Raw genomic sequence first — 10,289 nt, 5'->3', positions numbered from 1 at the left:
GCATGTCTTGATTCATGTACTTACAAGCTAGGAGAACTGTGAACTAACTATAGTTTTCAAAAAAGATATATATTTAATAATGAGAGAAAATGACTGTCTTATTTGAAGTATATGCAATTGTTGAACTTTTGTACAAGAATGAGTCACAATATGTAAACCTTTAAGTACTGTAGATTAGGCAAAAACAAACATGAGCAGGGGAGAAAGAGGCGGAAGAGAAGGAGGGAGAAGGGAGAGACACAACAAAAAAGCTTTCTTAAGTGAGATAGTCCAAATTCATAACTGCTGTCTTGGTGTGAAGAGATGATTAAAAAAAAAAAAAAAAAAAAGAACATTTCAAACGCAGAGACTAAAATGTTTTACTATTTCAACATAAAATTCTTCCAGAACTCTCAAAGTATATACATGATCCTGGAATAAATTTTTCACTTCTTAGCTTATTAACAATGTGTACATTTGAAAATAAATATATACAATATTTCAAAACAAACCCTTCAAGACAATATTTAGACAGGGACATCCAAGGAAATTGAATTCAGGCACCATGTAACATTTAGGATATATGGTATCTTGAAGATTAAATGTTCTCTTCCTTGTCACTCTGAAGTCTTCCTTATACAGAGGTTGCTTCTAAAGTAGTTCTCTTACAGAGCCAAACATTTTGAGATGCCAAACCCAGTTTCATTTTCTCCAGTACTATGAAAATTAAAAACAGATAAACAAGTAGTAATTAACATCAATGTTCACAAAGAAAGACAACAGAGTCTATAGTTTAAAAAAAAAAAAATGCTTAGTTTTGTCATGACGTTTTTAGAGACTGTGAAAACCTGTTGCTTATTCCACTTCATTGAGTGCAACCACTTTATTCCAGTACTGAGCTGGAATCAAATCAAAGAAAGTAGTCCTGGGGGCGCCTGGGTGGCGCAGTCGGTTGGGCGTCCGACTTCAGCCAGGTCACGATCTCGCGGCCCGTGAGTTCGAGTCCCGCGTCAGGCTCTGGGCTGATGGCTCAGAGCCTGGAGCCTGTTTCCGATTCTGTGTCTCCCTCTCTCTCTGCCCCTCCCCCGTTCATGCTCTGTCTCTCTCTGTCCCAAAAATAAATAAATGTTGAAAAAAAAAAAAGTTAAAAATAAATAAATAAATAAATAAATAAATAAAAAGAAAGTAGTCCTGAAAGAACAAGGAAGCCCGGTCAAGAGTTGTTTGGGGGCCAACATACAAACAGTGTTTGATTTTACGATACCAAGTAAAAATAAAAGAAAACAATGCTTTTATCACCTATTTTTGCTACTTTTCTTCACAGTTAGCTCAATATGGCTGATAAAGAGATCTGTGACACTGACCCTCTTCTCATTTTCTCTCTACATTAGCATTCATTGAAACTGAGAGGATGCTTACTTTTGAGAACTACTAAGCAAAAATAATCTGTAACAGTTAACGGTTGTCATTAACAAGTACAGATGCCACCAACCACCACTTTCTCAGCACAAACAACTCTCCCTGTTGGGCGAACATACACTGAGTCATCCATAACTCATGTGCCATCTTATTCAATAAAATAGATGTTGGCCATTATCTCGGAGGAAATAAGAATGCTGTACATGTGAAACAAAATCTTGTTTCCGTGAACTTCACCTCATTATTACTCTGATAAAAAACATGAGGGGGAAAAAAACTCACTGACAAGTATTTGTGGATGTGGATGTGCGTTCACGTGTATGTGTAAAAATGTCAAAGATGCTGACTGATTTTGGTCTGATATGATTTAGGGTGGCAATCCTAGCAAGAAAATGGTAAGATTCAGCTTTAATGCTAATAAGAGGAATGTAATTTCTGATTTAAGAAGCAGTATAGGGGGCACCTGGGTGGCTCAGTCGGTTGAGTGCCTGACTTTGGCTCAGGTCGTGATCTCGTGGTTTGTGAGTTTGAGCCCCGCGTCAGGCTCTGTGCTGACAGCTCAGAGCCTGGAGCCTGGTTCAGATTCTGTGTCTCCCTCTCTCTCTGCCCCTCCCTCGCTTGTGCACTGTCTCTCAAAAATGAATAAATGTAAAAAAAATTTAAAAAAATAAAAAATAAAATAAAAAGAAGCTGTATAGGGGCACCTAGATGGCTCAGTAGTTTAGGCATCCAACTCTTAATCTCAGCTCAGGTCTTGATCTCAGGGTTTTGAGTTTAAGCCCCATGCTGGGCTCCATGCTGGGCATGGAGCCTAGTTAGGGAAAAAAAGAAAACAAAACGCTGTTTGAATATTTTCAAGAAGATGGTATCAGAGAAAATCAACTTCTCAAATGGTCCTGGACACTTATATAAAATCACATACATTTATTTGGTGCCTACCATGTGCCAGGAATGCCTCAGGTTGTGTGAGAGTCCCCAAGTTACTTAAGACAAAAAAAAAAAACAAAAAAAACAAAAAAAACAAAACCTGAAGACAAAATGCTCATAGAGAGAGTCACCACTCATATACACACACAAACATATCCAAAAGTTGGGCAATGGTTGGGGAACTCATCCCTGGCAAAGAGCAAAGAGGTAGTGCTTGTGAGGGTTTGGGGGGAAATACTACGTATGGGAAATTGTCATGGGGGTAAATCATTAGAGTATAATACAAAAAGGACTCTTTTTAAGGCTGGTAGAAAATGATTAAAGCTGAAAATGCAGGTTAGAGCCAAATTGTGAAGGGTCCTCACAGACCTGTTAGGAAGTCTAAATATCCTGAAAACGATAGAAAAACCACACAAGTGTATATATGTGTTTGTATGTGTGAGAAAAACACTGCTACTGAACAAACGGTCTATAATATATCTCCTAAGTACTTCAAAGTGTCTCTGTGAGAAAAAAATTAGTAATACTACGTAGCAGAGCCAGTCCCAAAATATTCAAACGCCCTGTACATTTGATGAATTTATTAAAAAAAAGTTAAATGTAACCAGAAGGGCAGAAAAACAAGGTTATGACGACTAACCTTCCTAAAAGCAGTTAATGAAGCAAACAGACAAATCTCACCGTGGATGATACTCAAGTGTTTAAAAACCTTCCCCGGAGAAGAAATTAAGAATTTAAATTAAATTAAAAGAAATTAAATTTCTACAGATAAAAAGTAAACTGCAGGGCATTTTAGCTGAAAATTCTGGGGCATTCTGCTGACTGTTGCTATTATAGTAATTAACTGATCTTAAGACTTTAAAACATTTGGAATGCAGCAAGCTCCTCTAGTAGGTTTTTAAATGTCACAGGTTTTGATGGCTATTCGTGCCATGGTGCTGACAGCAGTGCAACAGAGAGCACATGTGGGTCAATAAAATTCAAGCAAGACTGGTTTATGACCAACGTGCAAAATAAATGTTGTCCCACATTTACCATATTTACCTGGGAGTAACTACTCCCAATGGCTCCTTTTTATATCATACTCCATTGGCTGTCTGCACAGCTGACTTTTTCTTTCACTGGGCAGATGAAAGATCAAAGAAAAATTAAAGATCGTTTCTTTTTTTTATTTACAAGTGTATTTTTTAAAACTCGCTACTCACAAAAAAATCCATTCACCTCCATTAAATTAAAGCTTTAACGTGTATCAAGAAAAACATGATTTAGAAACTACTGTCTATTTCTACAACCACAGGTCTGGGTTTGATTCTGGACTTTTGTCCCCTATTAACCACGAGACCTTGTGTATGTTATTTAACCTCAGCCTCGGTTTTCTCATCGATGAAACGCGCCTGGTGATATACACACTTCACAGGTGTGAGGATTAAACAAGGCAATGCAGAGAAATCTCTTTACATAATTCCTGGTACATCCAAGTGTTCAATAGGCTGTAATTACTACTATTATTGCTGTTTCTTTGTTGTTAATTTTTATTCCTCCCAGGATAATTCAAACAAATTAGGAATAGATCAGATGGGGGACACAAAATGATATAAAATAGTTTTGTATGGTATACTGGCATTATGATACTTATTTAAGCCACTGGTCTGGGAATCATCTGACTCTTTAGAAAATTATTTAATTAAAAAAAAAAGTTTGTTTCTTGAGAAAAATTTCTCTTTGGCTAAAGAATTTAATACTCTTTGTTTTGTTCAATAAAATATTTTATACTGTTGTCCTTTATTCCAAACGGTAAAATACGGTCCATATAACATAAACTCAGAAATGATGGTCTCTTCTCCTCTCTGCGGGCATCTTCTGCATCTATGCGCTCTCACGGGAGAGTAGAGGGTAGAGCAGGCACAGTGCAAACATCTACGCTGTGGTCAGTGGTAAGGTCAGTACACAAAAGTAAAATAGCAACACAAAAAAACACGATTACTCGAGAAAAGCCCTTCACAAGGAAACACATTGCAGACAGTTATCTCCCCCAAAAGTCCAAAACAGGAAGCTTTTCCCTTAATACCGATGCAAAACAACTTGTTTCTCTGAGCAGCAGATGGGGCAGATAGATTGCCTGCACTCAGAAGCCGTGTTGTGCAAAACACAAGAATCTTCAATACCGGAATCACACGCAGCACAGTCATGGGAGACACTGGGTCTGAAACATTACCAAAGGAGCTCCTCTCACATTTATTAGAGGACGTATGCTCTTCAGGAAAAACATCAGGTAGAATAACCACATTGTTTTTCTCCTTTCATTTTTCTTTTAATCCCCACAAGTATGTATAGTTGAATTCTCTTCAGTTAAAGGCACATAACTTTACCTCAAGTGTTAAGTTCAGGTGCCCCCCTGCTTGGACCTGTGCTTTTCCCCCTTGAACACCACAGGGGCTAAGTAAGGATTCTTGCCAAATGTATAGCAGTAATGTGTTCTCGGTATCTTGGGCTGGAATTTAGGCAGACTTTCTGAACCCAATCTGTTACTGTTTTACTCTCAGTCTGCAAAAAATGCATCTCTAAGTATTAAAATGATTGGAAACCACACCCCACTTTCTAGCCTTCTATCATCAATCGGTAAAGAGAGAGACAGGAGAAAGTAAAAACAGGGAAGAAATGGGTTGTACTGTGAGAGATCACCATCCAAAGGCCTAGTTTTAGTGCAGTAAGTGCCCCAAACTAAGTGACCTCTACCTTTCTGTGCAGCTAAGACTAGAAAGCCTTTTAAAGGCCATTTCAGTGGAGACAAGAGTTCTGATGAAGCAATTTCAAAGACAATGACCTAAATAAAAGTGTTTTTCAGTGGAAAATTTGTATCACTAATAGGTGGGTGTTGCTAGGCAACATATATTGCAGTGTTTAATCTCTACCCTTCCTAGCAAATGGTATGATGGAAGAAAATAAGGCTTTTCAGCATTGCAACATAATAGTTCTATGTGGCAATTTTGTGGTCTTCTTATAGACTATAATTTCTTTTATGCTGAAAAACTATAGTTTTTGTTAACATGTATCAATTAATTTATCTCCATTTTTAGAAAACTGTCCTACAATCCACAGTGATTAATAGGAATGCACTAAAATTAGCCAAACTCATTTAGCAGTGTACATCTTTATAATAAATGCTTTGAGTGACCAGAAGAAACAGATGTTGGTCACCCGGATTTGCATGTGCAAATAATTTATTAGTATCACTACCTAAAAAAGATACATAGTCACTATTTAGAAAATATACTGCATTTAGAAGTGTGAGTTTCAAGAAGAAAATAAACTTCAGTTTAGATATAGCTATGCTTCTGTCATTTGATAATTTCAAAAGACTATGTGAAGTTAAAACTTTACTCAGTGTCTCTTGTAACCCTCAATGCCTAAAGAAATTCCAATGAAATCAAACATCCTTAGTTTATTCTTATTCTGATATTGTTTCAGTTGCACAAGAGTACAGATAGGTGACAAATATATTTAAGGAAACCTCAGATAGCATGAGCATTTTCAAGTTCATCTCTTAGGATGTAGAAAAGGGGATATTCTGGTAAAGACCTGAATTTAATAAGTTAGGAAACGTTTTATGTGGCTCAGCCTTCTCATTTATAAAAGAAGAGAATGTTAAAACTCACTTTTGTGGTTGTTAAGGATTATATAATATTAAAAAATAGCGAAGCACTATATGAAATACAAAGTTCAAAAAAATAAAGTATGGCTATTGTTGTCTCAGACACTGTTATCTGTCATTATAAAGTAGACAGCTGAGAGAGATGGTCTAAAAATTTTTGTCTACATAAATATTCATGTTGCATTAAACCTCCACTTTTACCTGTCTGGGATGATGCTGGTAGTATTAAGTCACTGGAATAATCCAGATATTTGCTCTTATTAATATTCATGCTGCTACAGCCTTAATTTTAGATAATAACACTATTTTGTTATCAAGAATCTATCCTAGCCCAAGAAAGTGTGTAACAACGAAGACCAAGGAAGATCAAATAACTATTTATCCAGGATTTCTAAGAAAATAGAAACCTAAAAGACTTAATACTTCTTTCCAAGAAATATAATCATCCATTAGTTCATATGTATAAAATGATCCTTCCCACATCTGAGAATACATCCATCTCTATTACCAATTTATCACCCATATTCATATTTTCTCTGTGAACATTAAAGGTATGTGCATCAACTCTTAGTTCTGACCAACCTTCATAATTTAGCCATCAGTGCTGGGGGTTTCATTTACTTTTAGTTTTTGTAGTAGTCAGTATAAGCTTTATATATGGAAAGCAAGTGACCTTTGTACATCTCTGATTATAGATTAAATTTATATTAGCGTTTACCTCAATACCAATCACTTTACCGATGTGGAAACTGAGGCCCAGAGACATTGGTAAATGAAGATGCCTCTATTACTACCTCCTCCAGATAATATGTGGTCCCTTTTTTTTAATCTAGCTTTCTGTCTCCTCTATTTTTAACACAGAATATTAAGAAAAAGAGTCTTTCTATTCTTAGATGGAGTGAGCAATGCAAAAACAGGCATCTTATGTAATTGACAACACAATTTCAAAACTATAGTAAAGTATGCCACAAGTTCATTTACAGAACTTGAAGGCTCAAACTTTAACCTGGATTGTATCAGATGAGTGGTAGTTAAGCCTTCAAAGATGTAACACTTAATCCCTCTCCTCCCAAGAGAACACTCTATCTCTTGTTCCTGAGAACAGGGGCTGGCCTTGAGACTTGCTCTAAGAGGCCTGCTGCTTCTGTTCTCGCGTTCCTGTGGAGCAGCCAGTTACCATGCAGTAGAACAGCAGCCCCGGCTAGAGTCCTGAGTGATGAGAGAAGTGGAGAGGCCGTCTGGAAGAGCGCCAAAGAGATGTGTGAAACCTTCTGGGCCCTTCAGACAAAGCCAATCATGGGCTGAAAGCAGCTGAATAGTGAACCCACCTGACGTAACAGGAAACAAAAGAACCATGTGGTTGGGCTCTGGCTGAAATCTTGACTAGAGAATCATGAGAAGTTTTTTAAGTTTTTTAAGCTAGGAAGTTCAGGTTTGTTACATAGCTACAGATAATCTGAAATGAGGTGTTAGGCAGCTGCATTAATTTCAAATGTGGAATTTTAGCTCCATTATATATGGTAAATAAATGTCCAGGAAAATAAGGGAGAAAAATGAGAAACTTCAAGTATACAAGAAAGAAAACCCATGAAGGAGAGAAATTTGTACAGTTGTCAATAAGGACAGAGCAAAATAAAATATAAATAACCAACTCTAAAGGAAATGCAAAGACACAGAAGTTAAAAGTTTCTAACCTCAAACATGTTAAAACTATTTGAGTATTAAAAAAGAAAATCAAAAGGTGTACATAGAAAAAGGCAGAGAGAGATGGGCGACTGAGTGGCTCAGTCGGTTAAGTGTCTGACTTTGGCTCAGGTCATGATCTCACAGTTCATGAGTTCAAGCCTGGAATCCAGCTCTGTGCTGACAGCTCAGAGCCTGGAGACTGCTTTGGATTCTGTATCTTCCTCTCTCTGCCCCTCCCCCATTGTGCTGCATGTCTTTCTCTGTCTTAAAAAAAAAAAAATAAAAAGAGGGGCGCCTGGGTGGCTCAGTCACTTAAGCATCCAACTTCAGCTCAGGTCATGATCTAATGGTCTGTGAGTTCGAGGCCGGCATCAGGCTCTGTGCTGACAGCTCAGAGCCTGGAGACTGCTTTGGATTCTGTGTCACCCCCTCTCTGTCACTACCCCTCCCCCACTCATTCTGTCTCTGTCTCTGTCTCTCAAAAATGAATAAACATTAAAAATTTTTTATAAATAACTTAAAAAATAAAGGGAAAGAAAAAGGGAGAGAAAATAACAGGATTGCATGGGCTATGCCACAGAAAATTTCATTAACACATAACATAAATAGTGGTGGGCAAAATGTTGACAAGAGAACTGGCTTCAAAATACTAGATACAGAAGTCAAAAGATCTCGGTTCAAGTTTTGGTTCTGTCCCTTCTTTGTTAGCCACATGAAGATGGCTAAGTTATTAAACCGTTCTGGACTTCTATCCTATTCTATTGCTTCTATTGCTGTAAAACACTCTGCTGTATTATGTGTGGACTCAGATTCACAATTAGCTAGACAAATCACTTACTTACATACCATCTGAATCACAGTTTATTCTCTTGAGAATTGACTGGCTAGGATTAATAACCTGGGACGCAGAACTTGATTTGGTCCCTATAATAAAATATGACCTGAATTGGTATTCTGGGAGAAGAAACTTTTTGTTAAGCCAGGAAAAGAGTATAAGCTAACATCTACAGGAAGAAACCCCTTTAAGTTCATTGGATATTTTTTAAGTGGATAAGCCACTGTACTAATAGGTGAGTAATAGATATAGCCCTGACTTCAAGAAGTTTGCATTTTCGGAGTTATAAGACAAGAATCCAAGTATCTGTAATAGAGGGGCGCCTGGGTGGCTCAGTCGGTTAAGCGGTCAACTTCGGCTCAGGTCATGATCTCGTGGTCTGTGAGTTCGAGTCCCGCATCAGGCTCTGTGCTGACAGCTCAGAGCCTGGAGCCTGTTTCAGATTCTGTGTCTCCCTCTCTCTGACCCTCCCCCATTCATGCTCTGTCTCTCTCTGTCTCAAAAATAAATAAACGTTAACAAATATCTATAATAGAAAGCAAACATAAGTGCAACTCAATAAAGTTAAAAGTATTATAAATATCCAGAGGAAGATCAATCAAAGTGGCATTAAGAATACATCTTGGTGGACAGACTGGATTTGGTAAGCGTAAGTTTACCAAAGATTCATTATAAGAAAAGAAGGATGTTCTGGTGCTGACGAAATGGCAGCTGCAAAGTAATCACAGAGACAGAAGAGATCAAAATATTCAGAGACGGTATTAGGGAAACAGCTTGGAAAGTAGCTTGGAATACAATCCTGGAAGGCCTTGAGCTTCCAGAGACCAGTCTTCACTGTTAGGCAACGGGGAAACACTGCACATTGACATTAACAAGGGGGGCGAGAGGACAAAGTAAAACATTATATTGTGAAAATATATCTGATATTTAGAATAAAAAATGCTTACAGAAAAAAAAAGGCTAAAACAGAGAGAAGAGTTATAAAGCATTTTAGTTATCCAAGGTATCGTAAAGAGCAAAAAACGGATTAAAATGTTAGGAGTCCAAAAATGATAGAAAATGGTAATTAAAGAAATAGTTAAACTGGCAAGGCTCGGTGGTACAATGGTACCGGGTGAGGGAGAAGTCAAGCGGACAGGCTTTGAGCTTGGGTGATTAGTAAAATTACCAACAGAATATGCAAAGTGAGGAAGGGGTGCACAAGGAGAAGAGTGTGAGGGTAGGGGGCAGGGGGAAAGAGGTCTCATTTTTCTGTTTGCTCACCATTTTCATAATCATCCTCATTATGAAATTCATAATGAAACCAGGCTTTAAACCTGAGGTTTAGCATCACAGGCTAGTGTGAAAAGGTCTCCCTCCCTCAGAAATTTGTATGCAAGCTTCTGCTAACAGTAAGGCTACAGACAGACCTTTTCAGTACATGATGCGCACTGCTTCACTCAGCTTCAAAACTCCTTTCCCAGCATTTCACCATTTGTGAAAACCCAACATGTGCTCAAGTCTCACTTGCCAAGGCCACCGTTAGACCCATGATCATTCTCAAGGAAGGTTTACAATCATCACTGACGCCAAAGGACAAATACACCAATGCTGATACTCCACAATTTAGCTGACGACTAAGAAAATTTCAGTGGGCTGTTTTAGAATTGATAATGTACGTGGCATGTTCACAATGGCTGGCTGGTGAGATGGCAAAAACGACTTGGCAAAGAAAATAAGGAAAAGGCATCATTAGCAGGAGAAAAGTATGGCTTTCTGAGGACTCTGGGCTGGACACGGGGAGGCAGAGAT

The 10,289-nt window shown here is 37.9% G+C and overlaps 1 protein-coding gene across 2 annotated transcripts in view; it reads right to left on the bottom strand.

Annotated features, from left to right (window-relative positions):
- Nucleotides 1-261: 261 nt before the first annotated feature.
- The window catches only part of PIK3C3 (phosphatidylinositol 3-kinase catalytic subunit type 3), a 151,954-nt gene continuing 141,926 nt past the window's right edge, over nt 262-10,289 (bottom strand). For both annotated transcript variants that reach the window (XM_047828089.1, XM_047828090.1), the window contains one exon: nt 262-696. In XM_047828089.1, coding sequence (XP_047684045.1) covers nt 682-696 — 15 coding nt within the window. In that variant the 3' untranslated portion in view covers nt 262-681. The remainder of the gene's footprint in view (nt 697-10,289) is intronic.

Source organism: Prionailurus viverrinus, chromosome D3 (genome assembly GCF_022837055.1).
Source record: "Prionailurus viverrinus isolate Anna chromosome D3, UM_Priviv_1.0, whole genome shotgun sequence".
Lineage (NCBI taxonomy): Eukaryota > Metazoa > Chordata > Mammalia > Carnivora > Felidae > Prionailurus > Prionailurus viverrinus.
The sequence above is the reverse complement of the archived record's forward strand: the minus strand, read 5'-3'. Positions and strand labels throughout refer to the sequence as shown.